This window comes from Neopsephotus bourkii, unplaced genomic scaffold, assembly GCF_033783945.1.
Source record: "Neopsephotus bourkii isolate Nb327-2 ecotype Australia unplaced genomic scaffold, CSIRO-AGI_Nbou_v1 NB_1637, whole genome shotgun sequence".
Taxonomy (NCBI): Eukaryota; Metazoa; Chordata; class Aves; order Psittaciformes; family Psittacidae; genus Neopsephotus; species Neopsephotus bourkii.
In genome coordinates this window covers 307,906-330,020 of record NW_026902112.1, presented here as the reverse complement: position 1 = coordinate 330,020, position 22,115 = coordinate 307,906, and the positions used below count along the sequence as shown (strand labels likewise).

General features: G+C 40.2%; 1 protein-coding gene across 6 annotated transcripts in view; it reads right to left on the bottom strand.

Moving 5' to 3' along the window:
• Window positions 1-22,115, bottom strand: part of ENOX1 (ecto-NOX disulfide-thiol exchanger 1) — a 375,494-nt gene that overhangs the window by 74,352 nt on the left and 279,027 nt on the right. For all 6 annotated transcript variants that reach the window (XM_061374279.1, XM_061374278.1, XM_061374274.1 and 3 more), the window contains exon 9: window positions 10,309-10,521. In XM_061374279.1, the coding sequence (XP_061230263.1) occupies window positions 10,309-10,521 (213 nt within the window). The remainder of the gene's footprint in view (window positions 1-10,308; window positions 10,522-22,115) is intronic.

Genomic DNA, 22,115 nt, shown 5'->3' with positions numbered 1-22,115 from the left:
CAATATGCTGAGTGTCCATGCATCAGCAACCCTTCTCTCTCCCCAAAAAGATCGTTCTCAGGGGAACTACTTGGCCTGCACCAAACTCTAAATTGTACCCACACTTTGCAGAGAAATCCTAGTTGGCTCAGAGCACCATCTTTCTTACAGTTGAATAGTATGGACAAGCCTGCTCTAGCTCAGCTTAATTTATTCCTCTAGAGAAAGTCATCTACTAGCAGTGTCACCTCTTCTGCTCTCATCCTGATGCAGAGGTCTCGATGTTGCAGAGGCATTACAAGGTTTACCAAACGAAGAAAGATGTTTTTTGTCTGCCATGTCTCACCTACCTGAATACTAGAAAGAATGAGGAAACAAGTCTAAGTGTCCTCCCCTAAATTACACTGTATTATTTCTACATTTCCCTTGGACTACGCCTACAGTGTTTGAGACCAGCAGGAGGTGTTGATCTGGTGACCTCCTCTTCCGTCTGACTTAGACCGGTCCTAGTCAACATGTTTGTGTGAGTTATTAAGAAGCTGAGTGAATGTCAGTGGTCTACACCTGAGTGATGCAGATAGAAGTATTTTGTCATAATACAATAAGCAGATTGTCCTTCATCTATGTGGAAAACATAGATGAAGGACAACACAAAAAATACTGCAGCACGTATCGTAATCCCTTGTCTTCTAAAGCCATCAAACTTCAGTGTCAGCAGCTGTTGTTTTCCTTTCCTCTTCTTTGAGCTAAGAAACCCAGTGAAGAAGAGTAAAAGAAGCACCATTATGGGGATACTGAAAACGCTGCATTTTCAGGATTTATACTGAAAACTGCACAGTAACTTGTCTGAGGTATTTAGATCAAGAATTATTAGCTCTAGAAATGGAAGAATAATCCTTGTTAAATTTTGAAATAAAAAAAATACACTCTGATTAAAGATAGCCCAGTTTGCCCTGCAAGGGCAGAACCTGCTAGAAAATGTGTCTACAAAATAAGCTTTGAAAATCTTTTAGGTTATGAAACATGGTTTAATTTACAACAAAGAAACTGACAGCTTGGTGTAACAGCAAATACTGGCGCCGTGCCATGTGGCAAATCAGTTGGACTCAACAAGACCACTTCACCTCCATGTCGTTTCTCAACAAACAGTAACCTGACATTAGGCTAGCACAACACAGTAGGGCAGGTACAAACGTACAGTACCTTATATTACAGAACAGACTTCTCAAACCTTATTTACAACCATAAAAAAAAAAAAACAAACCACAAAAAAAAAAAAACAAGTGTCACAGAACCCACAGCCCCCAGTCCAAAGGAAAATTAAATGAATGCTATTTGCTTCATCATCTTGACAAGACTGTAAGCCATCCTGAACTCACTGTATTTAATTAGCTGTTCTCATTGTACTTATGGTTAGGAGGGCCTTTTCTTCAGTTCTGAGATCTAAAAATAGCAGATGTAGGAACAATTATTTTTGGTAAGTCTGTCTAAAAAATGGTCCCCAAAGGAACTCTGAGATGAAGGAGCATCACAAATGTGACTGAATTCTGCCAGGTCTCATTAGTGAGTGGATTGTCTCTAATAATAGTCCAGGGATCTTGCAGATTAGAATGCTTCTAGGACATCAGGGAGGCTGTTTGTTTCAGTTATAATATGGTTGCTTTTGCTAAAGAAAAAGAAGAGGGAGGTGGATGAGGAGGCTTCAACAGCCATAGGCTCTTCTGGCAATCAAAACAAAAAAATTGTCTCGCACATCTTTTGCAGGAACGTTTACTTCTTCATTTGCTGTCATACCTTATGTTTCCTTGCCTGCCATGACTTGTTTTCATCTCTTTGTTTACTGCCTCCAGTCTTATCTTCCTCCTGTATGTTTGTTCCCTCATTCTGTGTGTGTCCATCTTTCCCTCCCACATAGCCTACCCCTTTCAAAAACTCTTTTTGGGCCCTCATAACATCTCTTAGTTATCATCACGAACTACATCACTTGGCACAAATCCAGTGACTTGACATGCAGCAAGACTAGTGCCTACTGAAGGAAGTATTTCAATCAGTAATAGTTGCATAGGGCTATTCATATTCATACTCATAAGTTTTTTTCATTCACTTATAACCAGCATAAAGAGTTTCAGATATGCAGGCTGCATGATACGCACAACCAATTCAGAAAACCTTTTGGGTGAACCCTCCAACTTTCCCTCCTTGCTCTAATGTCTTACTCCCACCCCTTACTGTTCATTTCCATACAAAATTTACAATTCAGTTCTGTGAAGCATCGGGCCCTTACCTCCATCTCTACTCAACAAAGCTGCTCAAAATCAAGCAGAGATTTCCATGTGATTCAAGCACATGCTTACTTGCTTTCAACTTTGCTTCATCATCTAGGAAATCTTCAGGATCCATGCAAGTGGTGTGACCTGCCAAAATGGGGCCTTAGACTGAAACCTCATTGGAGTCAGTGCTTTGGTTTTGCTAAAAACCAGCATGCATATTTAATGGCCTAAGTAAAAAATAAAAATAATAATAATAAAAAGTCTTAAAAATAACAGGAGAAGAGCTTTTGTTGAAATTCTGGCCATGTCTAAATCGATGCCAAGATTCCTATTGACTTTAGGTGGAGTGAAGGCTACAGACAATGAAAGGAACAAAGAAATTCAAAGAAAATGAAACACAAAGGAGTAAGCTATCTGAAAAACTACAGGTTGCAACCACAAAGACTTATGCTACCAGAAAGTGGAAAGGAATTGTAAGAATGCAAGGTGAAATAGAAATGGAGTCTTTCATCTCTATTCTCTGCTACTGCCGGAGCATCCTGGGTAGAAATGCTTTTGAGGACATGTGTACATGAGACAGAAAATGGGAGGACAAGTAAAAAAGGGACAGAGATACCCAGCTGAGCTTTACTGGACAAATTATTGGTACAGAAGCAAGCAAAGAGCACCCTGACTAAATGATCTAATCAAAAGGGACTGGATGGATTGTGGAGGCTATTTTGTATTTAATTTTTTTTTAGAAATACATCAAGGTAGAAAGTAACAGTGGCAACTAATGACATGAATGATTAATGTTTTTATTTGTATTATAATGGCATTCTATGACACCAACTGAGATCTGGGCTGCACTGTAAAAACACATTATATGACTCAATCTCTTTCACAAAGAGCTTAATGATGACCTAAAAATTGCACACTAAGTAAGCTCATATTTTTGAATTAGTCACTGGCAAACGAAAGAAAGAGTGTAAGCCTGGACAATTAAAGAGCAGGAAAATCCTTTTAAAAGTTTATATTAATGCAGAGCAATTGAAAGAATTCTCGGAAAGCATAAATGCATATAACAAGCCTGACTTCTAAGAGAATTTTAACCAGCATGCTTTCAGTATCTGTAATGAAACTGGCTCCATTTTTAGTACTAAGAGAATATACTAAAAAGTGGAAGGATTACTGGGAGAAAGGACTTCAGTAAGGATTGTAAAGCAAATCAGATAAGATGGTGATTTTAGTAATCACCATCATAGCAATGTAAATTCTACTTTTTCTAAAGTTAGAGAGCAACTTTTGAAGTGAGCCTGTAATATGAAAAACAGAACGGATCTCAATCCTTTATTGAGAGAAACCCAAAAAGGATTTTATATTTTTTTCCTACCATTTTATATAAAAAAATCAGATCCTATCTGTGAAGGCACTGATAATGGTAAGACACATCTAGTCATATATAGAGATCAGAGAATGAAAATGAACAAACCTGAAGAGACAATTGTATTCAGTTGGTTGAGAATGCATTTCCCTTCACATTTATTTAACTCTCTTTTTCTTTTTCTTTTTTTTTTTTTTGGGGGGGGGCATTTATAGCAAAAACCTATTAGCTATTTGATAAAAAGTCAGTGTACTTTAATACATGACTGAAGTCCTTCAGTAGGAAGGGTGGGAAAACTGAAGGGGAAAATCCTGACCTTCCCAAGGAGGGAGACATGACACACATTGTGTGTCATAGCACACAACGGTCTGCTCCCAAACCTTTGATTCTTCTTAATGAACAGGCTTACTGAATCAGCTCAAAGGTGCATCTAGTCTCATATCCTGTGTCATGAATAAAAGGGCTAAGGATGCTTAGCAGCAAGCTAATCAGGTAAACTGCATAATCTCATAATTCCATGTCTCTCTGGCTTCAGGACTTGAAAGATTTCTTTGTTTCTACTTCCATCTACACATTTACATGCAATACAAGAGCACAAGGAAAAAAAATAGCTTATTGGCAGCAGAAAAAAAGTGTCAGGCACCCTTTATACTGAGCTGCGGAGTAAAAATTATTTTTTATCGATAGATGGCAAGAGGAGAAGAATACCTACACAATGACTGGAACTGGACTATGCCGTTCAGATCTTGAGAGCTTTTTCAAAAAATCAAAGCAGGCAATGGCAGGTAGAGTTGTCATAAAATTCTTGCTGGTGGTGCTGTGCACTTGCTTTAGACAGTGCCTTATACTCCAGTTGCCGTGGAGTTACTCCCCACTTTCTCCCTCACCCATATCAGCATAGTACCATAGTGTGCCTATGTGGGAGCTGTTAGATTTAGAGGAAAGCATATCACCCCGATTACAGATCCTGGCAAAGCTGGGACACCACTCACATACAGATGGCTTTTCCTCTCCCGCCACTATGGCTTTTGTGGCAAATGTCCATCAGTGACACTATGAAAATTGCAGTGCTTTTTCTGACCATCTCAGAAATCAGCCTATTGTCCTAAAAAACTACAAAGTTTGGGTCCCTGACCACAATTAGAACTGCACCAAGAAAAAGATCCCAACACTTTCTTTTTAGTTAGTGAAAAAGTCTATTTTACAAATTACAAATACTCCAGCAGTACTAATGAAGATTGCATCCTGTCATTAATTGTGTTAAACTTCATAAAAGTTCTGTTTTTGTTGTTTATTATGATGGCATGACATTTAGTAGCTGAAATGAAGAGAAGTTGACCGTATATAGCTTGTCCACAAGGTCCTCTGGGAATATCAGGATGGGGTACTGGTATATACTGGCTCTGAATACTGAGTGCTGGGGATTGCTACACTGGATTGCCACTGCCTTACTAGCTGCTAGGCACATTCCCTACATGGGGATATGCCATAGATACAGCTGTTCTCTCTGTCCAGTGTGGTGTTACAGGAGACAGGGAGACAAAAAAAAAAAACCCTAATCTCCTGGAGAGACATCTCCCTCTCGCTGGCATTCATTCTGAATCAGGTGACTAAAAGCTGTCAAACACCCAAAGAAAGTTCAATACCACATTTCATAACAGTGGACCTCACCATTTAGAGCACTCTTGAAAGAAAGGAGGCTTAAATTTAGCTCCTTCACTGGTATTCAGGATATTTAAACATATTTTATATGTTTATAAACATATAAACACACAAAGAGTTGTAGTCAATGGCTCAGTGTCCAGCTGGAGACCAGTAACGAGTGGTGTCCTTCACGGATTGGTGCTGTGACCGGTCTTGTTCAACATCTTTGTCACTGACATGGACAGTGGGATTGAGTGCACCCTCAGCAAGTTTGCTGATGACACCAAGCTGTGTGGTTCGGTTGATACACTGGAGGGAAGGAATGCCATCCAGAGGGACCTTGACACGCTTGTGAGGTGGGCTGATGCCAACCTCATGAAGTTTAACCATGCCAAGTGCAAGGTCCTACACCTGGGTCAGAGCAATCTCAGACACAGCTACAGGCTGGGCAGAGAAGAGATTCAGAGCAGCCCTGTGCAGAGGAGGACTTGGGGGTGTTAGCTGATGAGAAAATGAACATGAGCTGGCTTCAGTGTGTGCTTGCAGCTCAGAAAGCCAGCCATATCCTGGGCTGCATCAAGAGGAGCGTGACCAGCAGGTCAAAGGAGGTCATCCTGCCCTTCTACTCTGCTCTTGTGAGACCTCACCTGGAGTACTGTGTGCAGTTCTGGGTCCTCAACATAAAAAGGACATGGAACTGTTGGAACAAGTCCAGAGGAGGGCTACAAGGATGATCAGGGGACTGAAGCAACTCCCGTACGAAGATAGAGTGAGAAAGTTGGGGCTGTTCAGCCTGGAGAAGGCTGCATGGAGACCTCATAGCAACCTTCCAGTATCTGAAGGGGGCCTACAAGGATGCTGGAGAGGGAGTCTTCCCTAGGAACTGTAGTGATAGGACAAGGGGGTAATGGGTCAAAACTTAAACAGGGGAAGTTTAGATAGGATATAAGGAGGAAATTCTTTCTTGTTAGGGTGGTGAGGCACTGGAATGGGTTGCCCAAGGAAGTTGTGAATGCTCCATCCCTGGTGGTGTTCAAGGCCAGGCTGGACAGAGCATTGGGTGACATGGTTTAGTGTGAGGTCCCCCTGCTTACAGCAGGGGGGCTGGAACTTGATGACCTTAAGGTCCTTTCCAACCCTAAGTATTCTATGATTCTATGATTTTTCCAAAAGATCATCCTCATTACTATGCACTGAACTTCCCAGAAGTTCAAAGAGAGAATGAATCAAAGGCCACCATGCAACAAGAACATAATCCAACTGGGGGGCTCCATGATAAAAACACACCCTCCTATTTTCCACCACAAGCATGAGAGGCTGGTTCATAGACCCTGATGTGGACCTTGTGCCTAAAGTCCCTTAAAGAGGCAATTTAAAATGGAAAAAAATGACCGAATAAGTGGGTGTCATAAGCTGTTTAGTACCCAGCCATGGGGCACTTCTGTTCATTATACTGTGTATCTATCTACTTGCACACTGGGACACTTCCACCCCCTTGTAGATCTGACTCTCAAGATAACAAATTAACTTTCGAATATGTGATTTGGCATCTCCACTCACTTATAGGTACTTTCAAAACTGTTGTCGTGGAGACTACACTAAATAGTCTGAAACCTCAACAAAAGGTAGATGAAGTTTACAGTGCATGGAGGAGAAAGTCAGATGACAGAACTGCAACTTTGGTGTAGCCTAAAAAAGCAGCCCAATGCAGATTTCTCTGGGGCTTCCATTTTTCTTAAACATGAGGATCAACATCTATAAGTCTTAGGCTGAAAAGGTGGTTTGAGAGGAAATGAAACAGAGATGCATGGAAAGTCAGGGAGCACTGTCACAAGTAACTGTGACATGGAAGCAAACTGGAAGAACTTGGAAATCAAACCACAAAGACAGAAACATCAGAACTCCCAGAAAACAATCATATTTTAAGCACTGATTCAAATCTTGAAAAACTAAGTGATTTAATAAAAAATAAGGAAGTGACATTTTTCTCTCTTTATCCCTTAAATAACTGAAGAAGCACCGTAACAACTCTAAGACTCCCTGCAGAACTTACATCAGGGGCTGTAAATTGGTGGTCTGACAGCAGTAATACACTTTATTTCATAGATTATCCTGGCACAAGTATCCTGGTCAGGTAATTAATTCACATGCTGAACACTTGACCCAAATTTTTAGGGGTAATCCTCTCTGTAATCTTCTAAATACCTCCAAGAAGAAATGTGTAGCAGGGATTTCAATACCTGTACTTCTTTAGTAGCTGGGCCATAAGATGAAATGTTCTGGCCACACTAATCCTCATTAATAAGAAACCATTTTATACTAAGACCTACACTGACGTGCGTGTGTTCCAGGTGAGTGCACTTGAAGTCTGTTTTCTTAATGTATTTCTTCTTTACTCCCCTTAACATTCACTGCTACAATGCTGGCCTTTTTATCTAACCCCAGGTTTTTCTCTTACACTACGTCCTTCTATATCAAGACTACATACAGTAAGTGCGTTTAATCTGCCCTGCATAAGACATGCAAAAAGTTGGACATCCAGTTCTGAGCTAGGTCCCCTGAGAATCCTCTATGGGCAGCAGAGAAATAATGGCATCTCCAAGGGATGATTCATCTCACTGGAAGAGCACCATGAGGTTGGTCGGATGACTCATCCCCTGGAGATGCTTATTTTTCTCTGCTGACTGCAAAGAAAGCTCAGGATGGTCAGCTCAGAGTTGGACACCTGACCTAGTTCATGAAAGACAAATGCCACATGGTATTTTAGAAGTACTGTAATATTTATGTCAAATGGCCACATAGCTGCAGCATTACACTAGACTTTTGGATCCTTATTGCAGAACAGCAGAAGTGTTATTTTTGTCACTCTGCAGAATTTAATAGATCACACACACCTATTTTGGACATCTAGTATTTTCAAACTCTTCTTCATAAAGCAAGTGACATATAATAGATTAGACAAGGCTGTGGGTAAACAATGGAAAAGGATGCATGAAAACCTCAGATGAATTCAAGTACAGGAAAATTCTTGAGAAAGGGAAGCTCATTTCACAGTCTCATGTTTAGCAATCTTAGGCATATACACAAAGCAAAAACATTATCCATCTGTTTGTAGCAAGTTTGCAGAGCATTTCAATAAGACACACTAATGCTAATAATGGCCAATGTTTATGATGTTTATAAAATAACCAACGTGGAACACCTGGAAAGCTTGTAAAATTTGTTCTTATAAAATCCACAGAGTGCAACACCCTTCCCTGAGCCTGTTTTTTTGCTGACCTTGTCCTCCTAGGACAAGGTCAAATATTCTCCTCTTCCAGGCATAGCTGTGACTGTGGCACTGCAAAACTCATGTACTGAAGCTAGACCCATTTCTGTTTTCATAAGTTTGTCATTCAGCACATTATTGGAGCAAACCAGAGAACCAAAACTGCAAGTTTCCACCTGAAACTACAGGGATCTCTATTTACAAGTGACAGATGTTCTACAACAGTTGGTGACAAATGGGCTAATTTAGACTGATTTAACTAAAGTTCTGCCTGCTGACAATGGGGGATTTTTTTTTTTTAATGCAGCTGAAGAAGGCATTTCTGAGCACTAGGGCTGGCTGCTGCACACAAAACCACAGAGGCCCTGGTGTGAACTGAACAGCATGGCCATGCGTGGTGCCTGAGTCTCTGTTCCTCACACTGCCTTTTAGATGCTGACATGGAAGCCGGCATCGCCTAGCAAATCACAAAGGGAATTAGCTGGTCTTTACAATTTACTCACTGAACATATGTCCTCAGAAATCAAATGCCTTTGGCCCAGAATCTTTCTTCATAAATTCATGTATCTAAGCTCTCAAATAGAAGGACATTTAATTAGTGCCCTGGGGTGAACTGGTGTTCTGGGATGCTGAACTCTCCATCAGATATGCAGGAAGCTTTCAGGGGCTGCTCTCTTAACCAAGGCAAGCCCATTCAAATTTATGCTTTCAGCTCTAACTTCTGAAGGATGACCACTGAGGGACCAGAAAAATATTGCATTAAAGCATTTAGGGCTTCTTTTTTAATGTAAAGATTAGGAGTATGATTCAGAAATGACAGTGTAACAAACAAGTGCGTTGCCCTCCATCTGGAAAATTGTCTTGGTTTTTGTTTTTAACTTGCATGTGAGAGCTCGCTTCCGGCTCCACCCTTCTGAGTATCATAAAGTCTCTTGCTTGACCAGCCATGAGTAGACATATTAAAATCCAGCAACAATAAAATTAGTTTTCTTTCTCCTTTGTGTCTTTTGTTTTTTCTCCCGTCTTCTCATATTTTCTTTTTTCTCCTCTCTCCTTTTTCCTCTCTTCTCTTCTCCTCTCTTCTCCCCTTCTCTCCTCTCTTCTCTTTCTTTCCATTTGAAGAACACTAAGTATCCCGATTATTGTTTTATGAGAGAACCTCATTAAGGTAACTTCATTGATTATATTTCTATACTAAGAAAATAGCTGCCAGCACTAAATATTTAAGGCAGTTTATCTGCCAAATTAATACTGGTATTATATCAGCCAAGCAGACCCAAAGCCAGCAGCAGTACAGCATTTTCTTCTACTTTGGGGGTGGCCTGTACACTTTGAATATGTGCCTAAAAGTTGCTGAATCCTCCTTCCTTTCACCTAAACCCAGACTAAAAATATAACCTAATTGCCCTCTATTCTGTAAGTGGCCTAGTTAACTAGCTGCAACACACAGGCTACATATCGCTTCTCTCCACATAAGCATGATCTTTGCTCAGAGCAGGAAGGCTTGAGTCTGGTCTGTTCCTGAAGCGTTATGTCTACGCAACAGTAGACATTATGCATAGAGCAAGTCTTCATCTATTAATAAAAAAACTACTGAAACTTTGCTCACCTTGAGAAATAAGCTCTTAGGAATGGTCCTTGTTGCTCCAAATTGCCAGAGTATGGAATAGGATATGAAGTAGAATATGACTGCATTGCAACTACTTACCCCCAAACAATTAAAAAACTACTACCACCACCACCACTATCACTACAACAACAATGGACAAAAAGGAGTTACTTACATTGAGTGAGGATCCCTGTTAAGGCATTTTTGAAACTCTCCTTGGCTTGCTCCATTTCTTGCTCATGAGCAGCCTTTTCATTCATGAGCCGGCGGACGTGGCTGTTGGCTGACTGCACCATCGAATAAAACTGGTTTGCAGAGCGGCGATTCACCTCACCTCGCTCAATCCAGGTAAGCAGCACTGTGATGGCCTCTGAAAACTTGCCATCATCTAGAACAATCAAAGCACAGGTTTTAAATTGCAGGCATAAATATCCTGCCGAGAACACATTTTCTGCTCTGTGTCACATTAAAATCACCATAAATCCTGCTTGCAGTATATCATTTTGGGCAACTTTTGGGTCCTTTGTTCTATCAGATGTAAGAAGCCAATATTGCACATGAAGCTACATAAATCTTCCTTCAAGACTTGTATCCTGCTTATTTTAATAGCTTTTGCACAACAAAAAGAACCCCCTCCCCCCTTTCCTGTGGCCTGACTTTTTACTTTCACAATGTCTCCCTTAAGCCATTCAGTGATATGGAACGACCTTACAGTGGGAGTGAGGAGACCCCTATGTTACTGGACCCCATTGAAGAAATTAAATGTGTCTGCATTAATCTGCTCATCCAAAAGCTCAGCCTTGGAGCTTGAGCTCAGCTGTACTTTTGTCAATGGATTTCACTAACATCACATTCTTAATTAATGAACAATGACAAGGCTGAACAATTCCTCCTCAAAGCACTGATTAATTACAAGGAGCTGCTTTGAACAGATGATGTGTCTGTATTTGTTTTGTATGATCTGTCTGTATTTTGGCTTACATATTTTTTTAAAAAGGATTCTAGCCGAACCCAGGCAAACACCTGGCTTACAGCTTTATGGTTACAAGTAACTGAAGTTATATTTCTCTGCGGAAAGATTGCCAAAACTGGTGGCTAGATTTTGTGCACTCCTTCCACAGGTAATCTTCTTTCCTCTGACAGCGCTCTCAGCTTCCTCGGAAGACTCTTAGTGCAGCATCCATTACACTTCTGCCTTCATAAGGATTAAAAGGACACATTTCTTTTTAAGCCTCATTCAGACTGAACTGCAAGAAAATATTATTACAACAGAGTGTCTTTCTGTGGAACCATTTTTGTGTAATTTAGTCTTATTTTTACCCCAGAATCTTATTCTATAAAACATCAATTTCCCAACAAATCATTTATAGCATCTCATCTAGTCCTTCCTGATTCGATTTCTTTATATATATATTTTAGGTAGTAGGTATGCCTTTCTATAGGAGAAGCTAACAGTTATGGTGGGGCAAAGTAGTATAGTTATAACCAGAAGACACTTAAAATGAAAACTGGGAAACACTAAACCCAACCAACGGTGTTACAGGATGAAGAAACGTGGGACATAATTTATAAGACTCTGCTTTCCACGTACAAAGAACAATGAAATACTAATTCTTAAGCAATGATTTGGGCTTCTGTTCTGAATCAGTAATCACTTCCCTAAAAGGCAAGCAGCCTAAGATACAGAGAGAACTAGTGACACGCTCTGTGCCCACAGCCTGTGAAGCATACATTTTACATTGCCTGATCTTTAGCATCTTATTAAGTGAAACATGCTTTCAGCTACAGCAATAGGCTTTGCTCTACACAGCTGGAGAGGCATGCTTGTCCAAGATCCCTGAAAAGAATTGCAAAATAAGAATATCGTATCATCCTTCCTTGTATGACGATGTAGCTGTTGTAACATTGCATTAACATATGATTCATCATCATAATTCATTAAATAATTGTCTCTGGGGAGAAAGAGTCAGACAGACATCTTTTCTTTGCATATTGCTCCCTTGGATTAGACTCCACTTCCAAGCTTTGCTGTATACGTATGCAGCAGGTATGTATTAAGTAGCTCTGACGAGTGAGGTTGGCAGAATATGGGCCTCAGAAGAGCCAAATGTAAACAAGACTCATGCAAAACCTCTTCATTGTAAGAAAACACTAGGATAAAAATCTTCAAAAGGCTTGGGCAAAACGTTCAGTTTGCTAAAAGCAAGCATGGGAGCTGAATGCCACAGATCCAGTACAGCCAAGAACTCATCCCTGGAACATGATGTTTATTATAATTACAGTAGTCAATAAGAATAACCTGCAATGGCTTCTGGCCATGTTATCATGCAATTTCCAGCATACTGTACAGTCAGGTCACTCTGTGGATGGCATCAGTAATGTGCCTGATTGTGAGTAGTGAGTAACTACAGATGAATGTTCCTCTTTTTTCCTTGTAGACATCATTGTGGATCATCACATATAATTTATTACCCAGCACAGAAGTACCATTTAGACTCAATTATTCCATTCAATCTATGTCAAGACATGAAGAGCAAAGTTGGGAGAAACGCGCATTTAGAAGCACCTCTGAAGAGGTACACTGTGACCTGTGCAGAAACTATGCAGCACTGAGCAGAAATGTTTCATGGAGGTACCTGAGGAAAATCAGTTGCACAGAAACATTCTCTCTTTTTTTTTTCTTTAATCTCTCTCCAGTATACATCTTTATGTTGTTTTGCTGCATTAAAATGCCCCTCCTTCAGTTTTCATTGAGCAAAGTTGGTGTATGTAAAGCAGATTCATAAATATGCTATCCTTCTGCCACATTGATTCAACCCATGCCCATGTTTTCAATATACTATACTTCCAGGGAGCTGCAAAGGTCTGTGGACCTCTTACAGTTAATTCATGGCTCTGTAATAGCAAAAAAAATCCCTTCATTGGTAAACATCAGCATCTTCATTGATTACATAATTAGAAGATGCATTAAAAAATGCTAGAGGGTAATACATGCACAACAGGAGCACATTAGTTAATAAAATCTTTTCTCTACAGTTTTAAAATTTCCTTATTTCACCTTCATTTTTAAGTTTTACGTTCGAGTTGCCTACTCAGTGACTGGCATAAGGTAACTCACTGTGAATTAATTTTCTTCATCCAGAATGCAGCGACTCTTTCTGAGCAATCAGAGGTTCATTTAGAAAATCAGATTCTTATACCAGATTGTTCATTTATTTTTTATTTAGTAGATAAATAGTAGAAGAAATGCAGCAATAGAATCTAATTTAAGCAGAGCATGAACTGCCTCATGATTGCAGCCATTCCTTAAAAACATAAAACAAAACTCCTAATTCTGTTCAAAATTATTTCCTTGCAGTAGGATTCACATAAACACACAGTGTTTAAAAACATACCCTTAAAATAAATTTGCTTATATAAAACATGCTCCCATATGTAATTGTTCTTTTAAAATGAGCACACTACAAATTATTTCTCACACCTAAAGCTTTTTTCTCCTTCAGGTTACAGCATGTTTTAAGCAAATAAGGCAGGATTCATCTCCTTTATGTAAACATCTGATTTAGTAACCCCAGGATCCTGGTACACTCAATTGCGAGAGATGGACACTTGTTGGACAGGCTTCACCAGTCCTGTTTTAGCTGTGTATTTGAGGGTGAGGTGAACTGTGCCCCAGAAGTGCCTGCTTCAACCAGCTGTAATGTGAGCCTGGGGTGACCTGTTCATATATAGACATTTCTGCCACAGACATCTACATTTAGTCAGAGTAATCCCAATTGTTACACAAGTACACCAGATACAGCCACCTACTTGGCATTCGTGTACCTGTGTTAGGTTTTCAGTTTTACTGCAAGCTGTGATGCATACTATGTTGTTTTAATATTTACCCATCTATTGAGGATGGCTCACTGGGTGTCTGTGGATAGATTTCCAGGTGATGCTAGACTCAGTCACAGCTGTCTAGAGATAAGATATTTCAAATTTCTCTGATATCAACTGAAGCTATTTGGTGCTTAAATCCTAGCTCCCAACTTTGATGAAATGAAACATAAAGGAAAGAAAATGCATCCCTAAGCTGCCTGGGAAATTGTCAACAGGAATATTTCTATATTAAGAAAAAAAAAAAAGGAATAATTTTTGATAAATGTTTTGCAGTTTTCTGCTTCTAATTTAAGCAAATCCAAGTGGAATGAACTTTTTAGAAGAAGAAGCTATGACAAGAAATGCTACAAAACGGTGTACTGGGAGAAAGTGTTGAAAACAGAGATTTTACTTTTAGTTTATTGAGTTTCCTTGCTGTAACACAGGGCAGAATTCAGCTCAGAGTAATCTGAAATGTTGTGATTATATATCTCTCAGTGTTAAGCATCTCCATAAGGTGCTTTCACAGCTTGCGTAATGGTGTCTAAGGCCTTAGCCATTAGACAAGAGATAGACTAATCCATCATTGTGAAGCCAGGCACTGAAACACTCATTACTATAATTTTTACATTTATAGATATACTGAAAAATAACTAACTTTGTATTTCTGTATTTTGAGAGCGACATTGTATACTGGACCTCTAGAGAGGACAAGATCAAACACTGGGCTACAGTTGCTTTTAGCCTTGTTAGTATCTTCCCAACCCTGGGCTTTCTCAAATGTTTGAAAAGTATCTGAGATGATTCATACTTGAGACTTCAAGTGCTGTTTGAATCAACAAATCACAGCAATCCTTCTACGTTGTCCTATGGGCCATGGTGTTGTCCAGACTCAGCACATACTATCTCTTGCCCCTAATCTTGCTCCCCCAACGCAATCTCCTAGGCTTCCAAGGGGATGCTGAAAAGAGGGCTATTGTTCTTTATTCTAATGGCTACACCTAGAAAGCTACTATGCTGGCTGCATATGTTTTGGGTTGCACTAATGATCTCATTTTTCTCTGTCCCTTCTAGAAGATGGGAAGGCTCTGGTGTGTCTTCATGCTAAGCTCTGATCTGATCAATAGAAATCCAGTCAACAAACACCCCTCAAAGATATTCTTGTGAGGACTGAGAATGTCTGTGCTGCAGGGTGTGCAACAGGGGATAAGTCATGGGATATGTCTCATCTATTTGCCTCTGATTGACAGCTTGTCTTCTGTCAGCTGAAGCTGTCCCATAGGAAGATGCTGTGTCCCCTGCCTCATCTCCAGCTACTCAGCACTACCCCTTTGCTCGTGTCTACACTGGCCTCAGGGCTGCCTCGAGCTGCTCAGCTGATCACACTCCAGTTCCAGTTTGTCAAACTAAGTCCAGTTCAGCTATTGCAGGAAAGTGGTAGAGGCCAGTTCGAGATGCAAACACCACAGAACTGCAACCAAATATATGGCCAAGGTTACTGTTAAGCTGACCTCTGATTTGATAATTTACCAGTTTATAACTAAGATTTCTGAACTGCAAAGGCTGAATTTAACACAAAAAAAATAACAACCCACAGCACATGACTGCTGAGGGTGAATCAGGTCAGGGAAAAAGTTTACTAACCTCTCTCATCAGCAGGCTCAGTGCAGCTCCCCTGTGCATCAGGAACAATTTGCTTCCCAGCACACACCACTTTCACTGCCACAACGACAACCTATTTTTTCTCTTGGCTTAAGAGCTTCTTCTGTACAGAGTGCTCGCCACTGACCTAGAAACACAACTCTTCAGCCTACTACCCTCACCTTCTTTTTTCCCTGCTCAAATACTTATATAATTGTGCTATGCTACACACATATTAGTCTGGTACTTTTGGGATTAATAACATTTTTAACCCAACGACACTGCAGAATAAGTGAGAATCAAGGAATATAAATTCTTACTGCCACAGGGTTCTTTTAAAGAGTGATTAATATCCACCTTACTATTTCTTAAATAGCCTTAACTGTACACTATAACCAAGAAACTTTTCCAGTTATGTAATAAATTACTAGCTGAAACTAGATTTGAGAAAAATATGTATATGCCTTTACTAAAAGATATCTTGAAAGGTGCTTTCTTCCCCTTGTATCATCAAACTCTTTCTTCCAAATTAAATCACGTGAACCACCCACCTTACAGAGGTGGGTGTTTCATGTGAGACATAGAAATCCATTATCTTATCCTGCTGATGCCATTATTTCCAATAAAAAGTAATTATGAGCGTATTGAGTTTCCTCCCTATTTCTCAAAATCGCACCACAAACTTTCAGATCAGTGAGCTGCAATTTCCCAGTTCATACTAATTAACTGGAGTCATTTTGCAGGATGGTACATTTAATCAGGTGGGTTTATATTAAAATCCTAAAATTTGCATTGATACAATTCAGAGTAGGTGAGGGAGGACACTTAGTAATACATTTACCAGTGAATGCACTTCTTGAAGGCTTTGGGAGAGTGATGCCCAGGGAATTGGGTTACCAGTCTGCTGATAGCTGAACCCACCTTACACTCTCCTGCAGTGCCCTTGCACTGTGCCTGCTCCCAGCCCCTGTGCAAGGCTTTTGGAGCCAGATGTATTGTGTCACAGCAGATGTCAGCAGCATATGGAAGAAGGAAGGAGAAAATGATCTAAAAACAGGAAGGGTGAGTGAACAGATTTGACACTAAAGTGTCGCAAAATGCCTGTTGTAAGGCTCTGTCCTCATATACTACTAATAAAAAAAGACTGTGCTAAAAAAAGGGTCTGGAGTCTTTCAGCAGCAATTAAACCTGGCATTCATTGGATTTGTTCACAGAATCTCATCTTTGCATCCCCTTCTGACGTAGCCCTGCTCTGAATTCTATCCTTGCTGTGTAAGACTTGCCTCTCTGGATAAGTGCAAAGCTTCTGCAGCACTCCACAAGACTGGGTCACAAGTTTTGAGTGATAATGAAAGCAGCGTGGCTTTCCTCTCATTGAAATATCCCATTTCCCAAGCAATTAAATGTTGTTTATATATCAAATGATGTGCAAGGGTTGAGATTGTCAGGCTTGATGCTACCTGACTCTTGCACAAGATGCATCCCTGGTTAGTTCATTCCACTGTAACTGCCATCTATTTATTTAAATTTCCAATCTGTTCTCTCTTCAGGGGATAATACAGTGCCTGGCAAAGAAGCAGCCTCTCAATTTTTCAAATTACATTTTTTTAAATGGAAAGCCACATGAATAACTTCCCTGTGCTCATACAGAAACACTGTATTTCAAAAGGAGGTAAATTCCAGAATATTGTACATAACTTGCAGATATTTGTCTCCTTTGCTCAAAATATTTAAAAAACAGATATTCAAATATAATGAGATGTCTTTGTTAGATGGTGAAACTATTTAGCTACCTGCAGCAAATAAGACAGATGTAGCATTTTAAATGAGCATATTTGGAATAAATGATTTCTGAAGATGATACCATTAGGTACAGATATGCTTGAATTAAGAAAATCATAATGTTCAAAATTCTGCTTTGAAACACAAATGTCATAAACAAGCAGATTAAAATGTTTTGTTTCAATGCGCCTGATAGAGCAGTGTTCCACTTAATGATAAAAGGTTTAGACTATCTCCAGTTGTGTGATGTTCTGGGAACCACATTACTCAACCATTTATAAAGCACCCAGGAAAACAGATGTCAGAGTATGCAAATTTGATCCTAAATACCTACTGACACATCTCACTGTGCAGTAATAACACATCTGATTTAATACTGCAGAATTAAAATCTCAAAGACACACACCAAGCAAAATGCTGCAATGAACCAGAAGACAAGAAGGTCACGTCTTTGTAATGTAATAACAGAAGACACAATATTCTGGTGGTTTTGTCAGAACAAGAATTTAGGGTCTATTCTCAAAGGTTATTTAAGGAAGCAGTTCACATTTACACTTCACTGTAAAAGACCTTGGTTTCCCAAAATTCACATCTATGAATTTATTGAGATATTTCCTCCAAGAAATACAGATTTTTTACCTAAGGTAGGAATTGTCAGAAAGGAGGCCATAAGTTTCACTAGCTTGAGTTACACTTAGCTGTTATCTTACTCCATGGCAATCAGACAATGGTTTGATGAAACTATTTGCAATGGAATAACACATTATGGAATATTTGGATCAAAATGTAGATTTAAAGAGTACCTTTTGAAAATATGAAATTTTACCACTTTAAATAAATGGGGCCCATTTTTTATTTTGCTTTTTCATTTCAAATCTGCTTTTGTGCTTTGGAAAGTAAAAAAAAAAAATCCAAACAAAAATAACTTGTGCAAAATTAAATAATAGTTTTGCTTTCCCAACAAGCCTGCAAAATAAAATGTGTGGTACAGACTGAAAACTGACCTGTATAGCCCTGGTATGAGAAGGAGCTCATGTTGTACCACATGGTACCTATCTAGTTTGAATGCTGGAGTTCATTTAAATCTAACAACCCAGGCTCAGCTCCCTTCTGCCTTCTTTGTGCTTGACTCATGAAGAATAGAACTATGTCATGGCAGTGCATGAAACACATTTAAATAAAGTATTTTGTGACAAGTCCTCTTTTCATTGCAGGAAATTTCCTTTTACAAACTATCACCTTCTCGGCTTCTCCTCTTGGCTCTGTCTGGAACCAGCAGGGAACATCACTGGTAAATTATCAATGCTGAGCAGCTCAAAACATGTTTAATCAATGCGAGCTAATAGCGTAGGCCTGTATTTTTAGAGCTATGGGCTCAAATCCATGAAAGTGGCAATATGCCACTGCCACACAGTGAAAGGTGGCAGTAACAAAACACAATGGGTGGTTAAGGAGAGAAAAAACAGCACAGGCACTTAGAGAAAAGTGAATACACTCTTGGCTAACAACATGAAAGGTGCAGGAAAAAATATCCACACTGCCAACAAGGAAAAGTTATGAAGGATTTCATTTGATGGACCTTAGCTGAGAAAACCAGGCAAAGGCAAAGGAGGCAAAGGGAAAGCGAACAGTAAAGGAAAATGAAAATACCCACAAACCAGCACTGCCTAAAATGGAAAGTGATGAAAAATTGCACTTCTATGCAGTTTGATGGGTTTCCCTTATTCCTTCATAAATCAGGTATTCAAACCAAATTCTCTGTAGATATGAAGAGATTTGGGATAGTCCACGGAGAGCAGAGAACCAAGAGCAAATCATAAACCTTCATGCTTTTTTAGGTATGCAAGGCCTCATATTCAGCGAATTCCCAGCCCCAGTCACTGGACAGTGCCTTCTGAGAAACCAGTTCTCTTTTAATATGGAACACCACACCGGTAGAGACTACCTGGCTGAAATTTTATAATGATATTTTGTTTCCAACTGGCATAAAAGATCCTCTATACTCTCCCACTCCCTCTCCTCTATGGCCGTTACTGCTGCAGCAGGTGAATTCAGCACATGACAGGAATAGGAATATGCTGACAACACAGGGGTGAGAGTTTCCAGCCAAGTCTGGTACATAGACTCAATTTCTTTTAGTCTTATGCTGCAGTTTGCAGAAGGTGAAAAAAAGATATTGTCACCTCTGCTACAGGCTCAATAAATACCTAGACCACAACAGGGGACTGGCTGATGAGCCTAGTTCATCTCTGCTCACCACCAGATTTCCTTGCTGTCAGGAATTTCCAAGGTTATTTTGACAACAAAAGTTGCTTGAATTCAGACCAAGTTGTCTACATCTGTGATTGCAAAGCAGTATCTTGGGATGACAGATGTTTGGCTATTTTGTCTTGTTTTTCAGCTAGTGTTCCTCAGTGAACTTCTGGAGGCTCTGCAGGAGCTGAAACCTGCACACTGGCACCTGCAGCTCTGTCTCATGAGTTGGCACCAGAGCTCAGGAGCCTTTTGAAGTGGGTACCATGGAGAGGTTATAACTTTCCTTAAGAAAACAACTGCAAAGCTCAAAAGCTAGTCTTTCAAGGTAAATCCTGCCAAAAGCAGATATATTTTGACCCCTCTCATCTTTAGGATCAGTCTACCAGGCTTTTGCAGCAATGCAAATCTGGTGATATCCAGAGACCTGAGATTTTGACCACAAATTTTATACATATGTGTGTCTGTATGTGTACAAATACATATCTTCTGTGAGCTTCACTGAAGTCCACGTTTGAATTGAGAGTATATGATGACATGAACTGTGCTTTGCCAGAGTTAAAGTTTTTTTACTTCTGTTTTTAGGATGTCACAAAGGGCTTATGTGGTGAATTCATGTTGCCCAAGGGAGGCCATAATGTTCTGCCTCACTGCCTTATAAATACTGGCCATAATGCCATAGGAGAAGTAAAGCAGACCAGTATAATGACTGAACCCCTCCTCTGCTCTCTACCTTACTTAGTACAGGAGACAATTCATGACTGGTGAGAAGAGAGGGGGCTTCTGTGCATTCTCCATGCCCAACAGCCTGTACAGATCCAGAGGTGGTGCCATTAATCTTGATACAAGGCAATTGCTAATTAGTGAAGTTTTTAAGATTGCAGTATCATTTTTTGCTGGACTTTAATTATTTTTTTACCAATTAAAATAAACTTACCATTTTATTTTCTTAATTTCTTATATTTAATTCTGTATGCTTCTGAAAGTTTATCTTTATTTCCAGAGAAACAGTCATGTACATGGTGTTGGTCTATACCATGCAAAAAAATATTTCTATATTAAACTTGTGCCTACACACCAAGCTCTTGTCAAATATTCCTCAAGAGAACCAAAGATCTAAATGCTTGGAATAAGTTTTAATTAAGTATAGAAACTTCCCAGAATGAAAAGAATAAACTTTCTAAATACAGACATCTTAAATATCTTGCAAACCCCCACATTCAGTTGCCAGGCAATGGCTAGCCATATGGAAGAAACTGTCCATACATCTTGCACTTTCTGGCTTAGTTCAGGAAACCTCTAGGCCTTACTACATAAGGGGAAACTTCTCTATAGAAGATTAACTCCTAAAATATTCAACTTAAAACAGATTGATCTGGTGTCATAGGCAGGGGTTTGGGTGTCTTGAACATGGGGTCCAAGTTTGCAGGCCAGGTCTAGTGGGGGCTGGTGGAGCTGGTCTGAGCAGTTTTGGTAGGAGGCTTGACAGACTGGTCAAGGATGCTTTAAACTAGATGTGTTGTGGGAGGGGGGCATCATTCCATCCCAACACACCCAGTCAGTTGCCAGCACCTATAATAAATGCTTGGAGTAATGCAGAGATATTCTGGCTGCTCCAGCCAATGAGCCGGCTTCATTTGGAGCTCAGCTCAGATGCCTGTATACAAATGCCCCTAGCATGGGGAACAAACAAGAGGAATTAGAGATGTGTGTTCGTCTACGGGAGTATGATATAATAGGCATCGCAGAATCATGGTGGAACGGCTCCTATGACAGGATTGTTGGAATGGAAGGTTACAGATTCTTTAGAAAAGACAGGCCTGGCAGGCGCAGAGGGGGAGTTGCTGTTTATGTTAGGGATAGGCTGGAGAGTATGGAACTCTGTCTGGGGACAGGTGAGCAGTCAACAGAGAGTTTGTGGGTCAGGGTTAAAGGGAAAACAGCGATGGGAGACATTAGTGTGGGGATCTGTTACAGACCGTCTGATCAAGAGGAATCTGTGGATGAAGTGCAGATGAAGACAGATAGGAAAAGCCTCACGCTCACAGGCCCTCATTCTCATGGGGGACTTCAACCGCCCGGACATCTGTTGGAGGGACGATACTGCCCGGCACAAGCAATCCAGGAGGTTCCTCGATTGTGTGGAAGACAACTTCCTCTGCAAGTAATAGAGGAACCGACAAGGAGAGGTGCCATGCTTGACCTTGTGCTCACCAACAGGGAAGGGCTTGTTGGAAATGTGATGCTCCAGGGCAGCCTTGGAGGCAGTGACCACGAGATGGTTGAATTTGAGATCCTCAGGACAGTGAGAAGAGCGCGCAGCAAGCTCACTGCCCTGGACTTCAAGAGAGCAGACTTTGACCTATTCAGGAACCTGCTTAGCAAGGTTCCATGGGATATAGCACTAGAGGGCAGGGGGGCCCAAGACTGTTGGTTGATATTCAA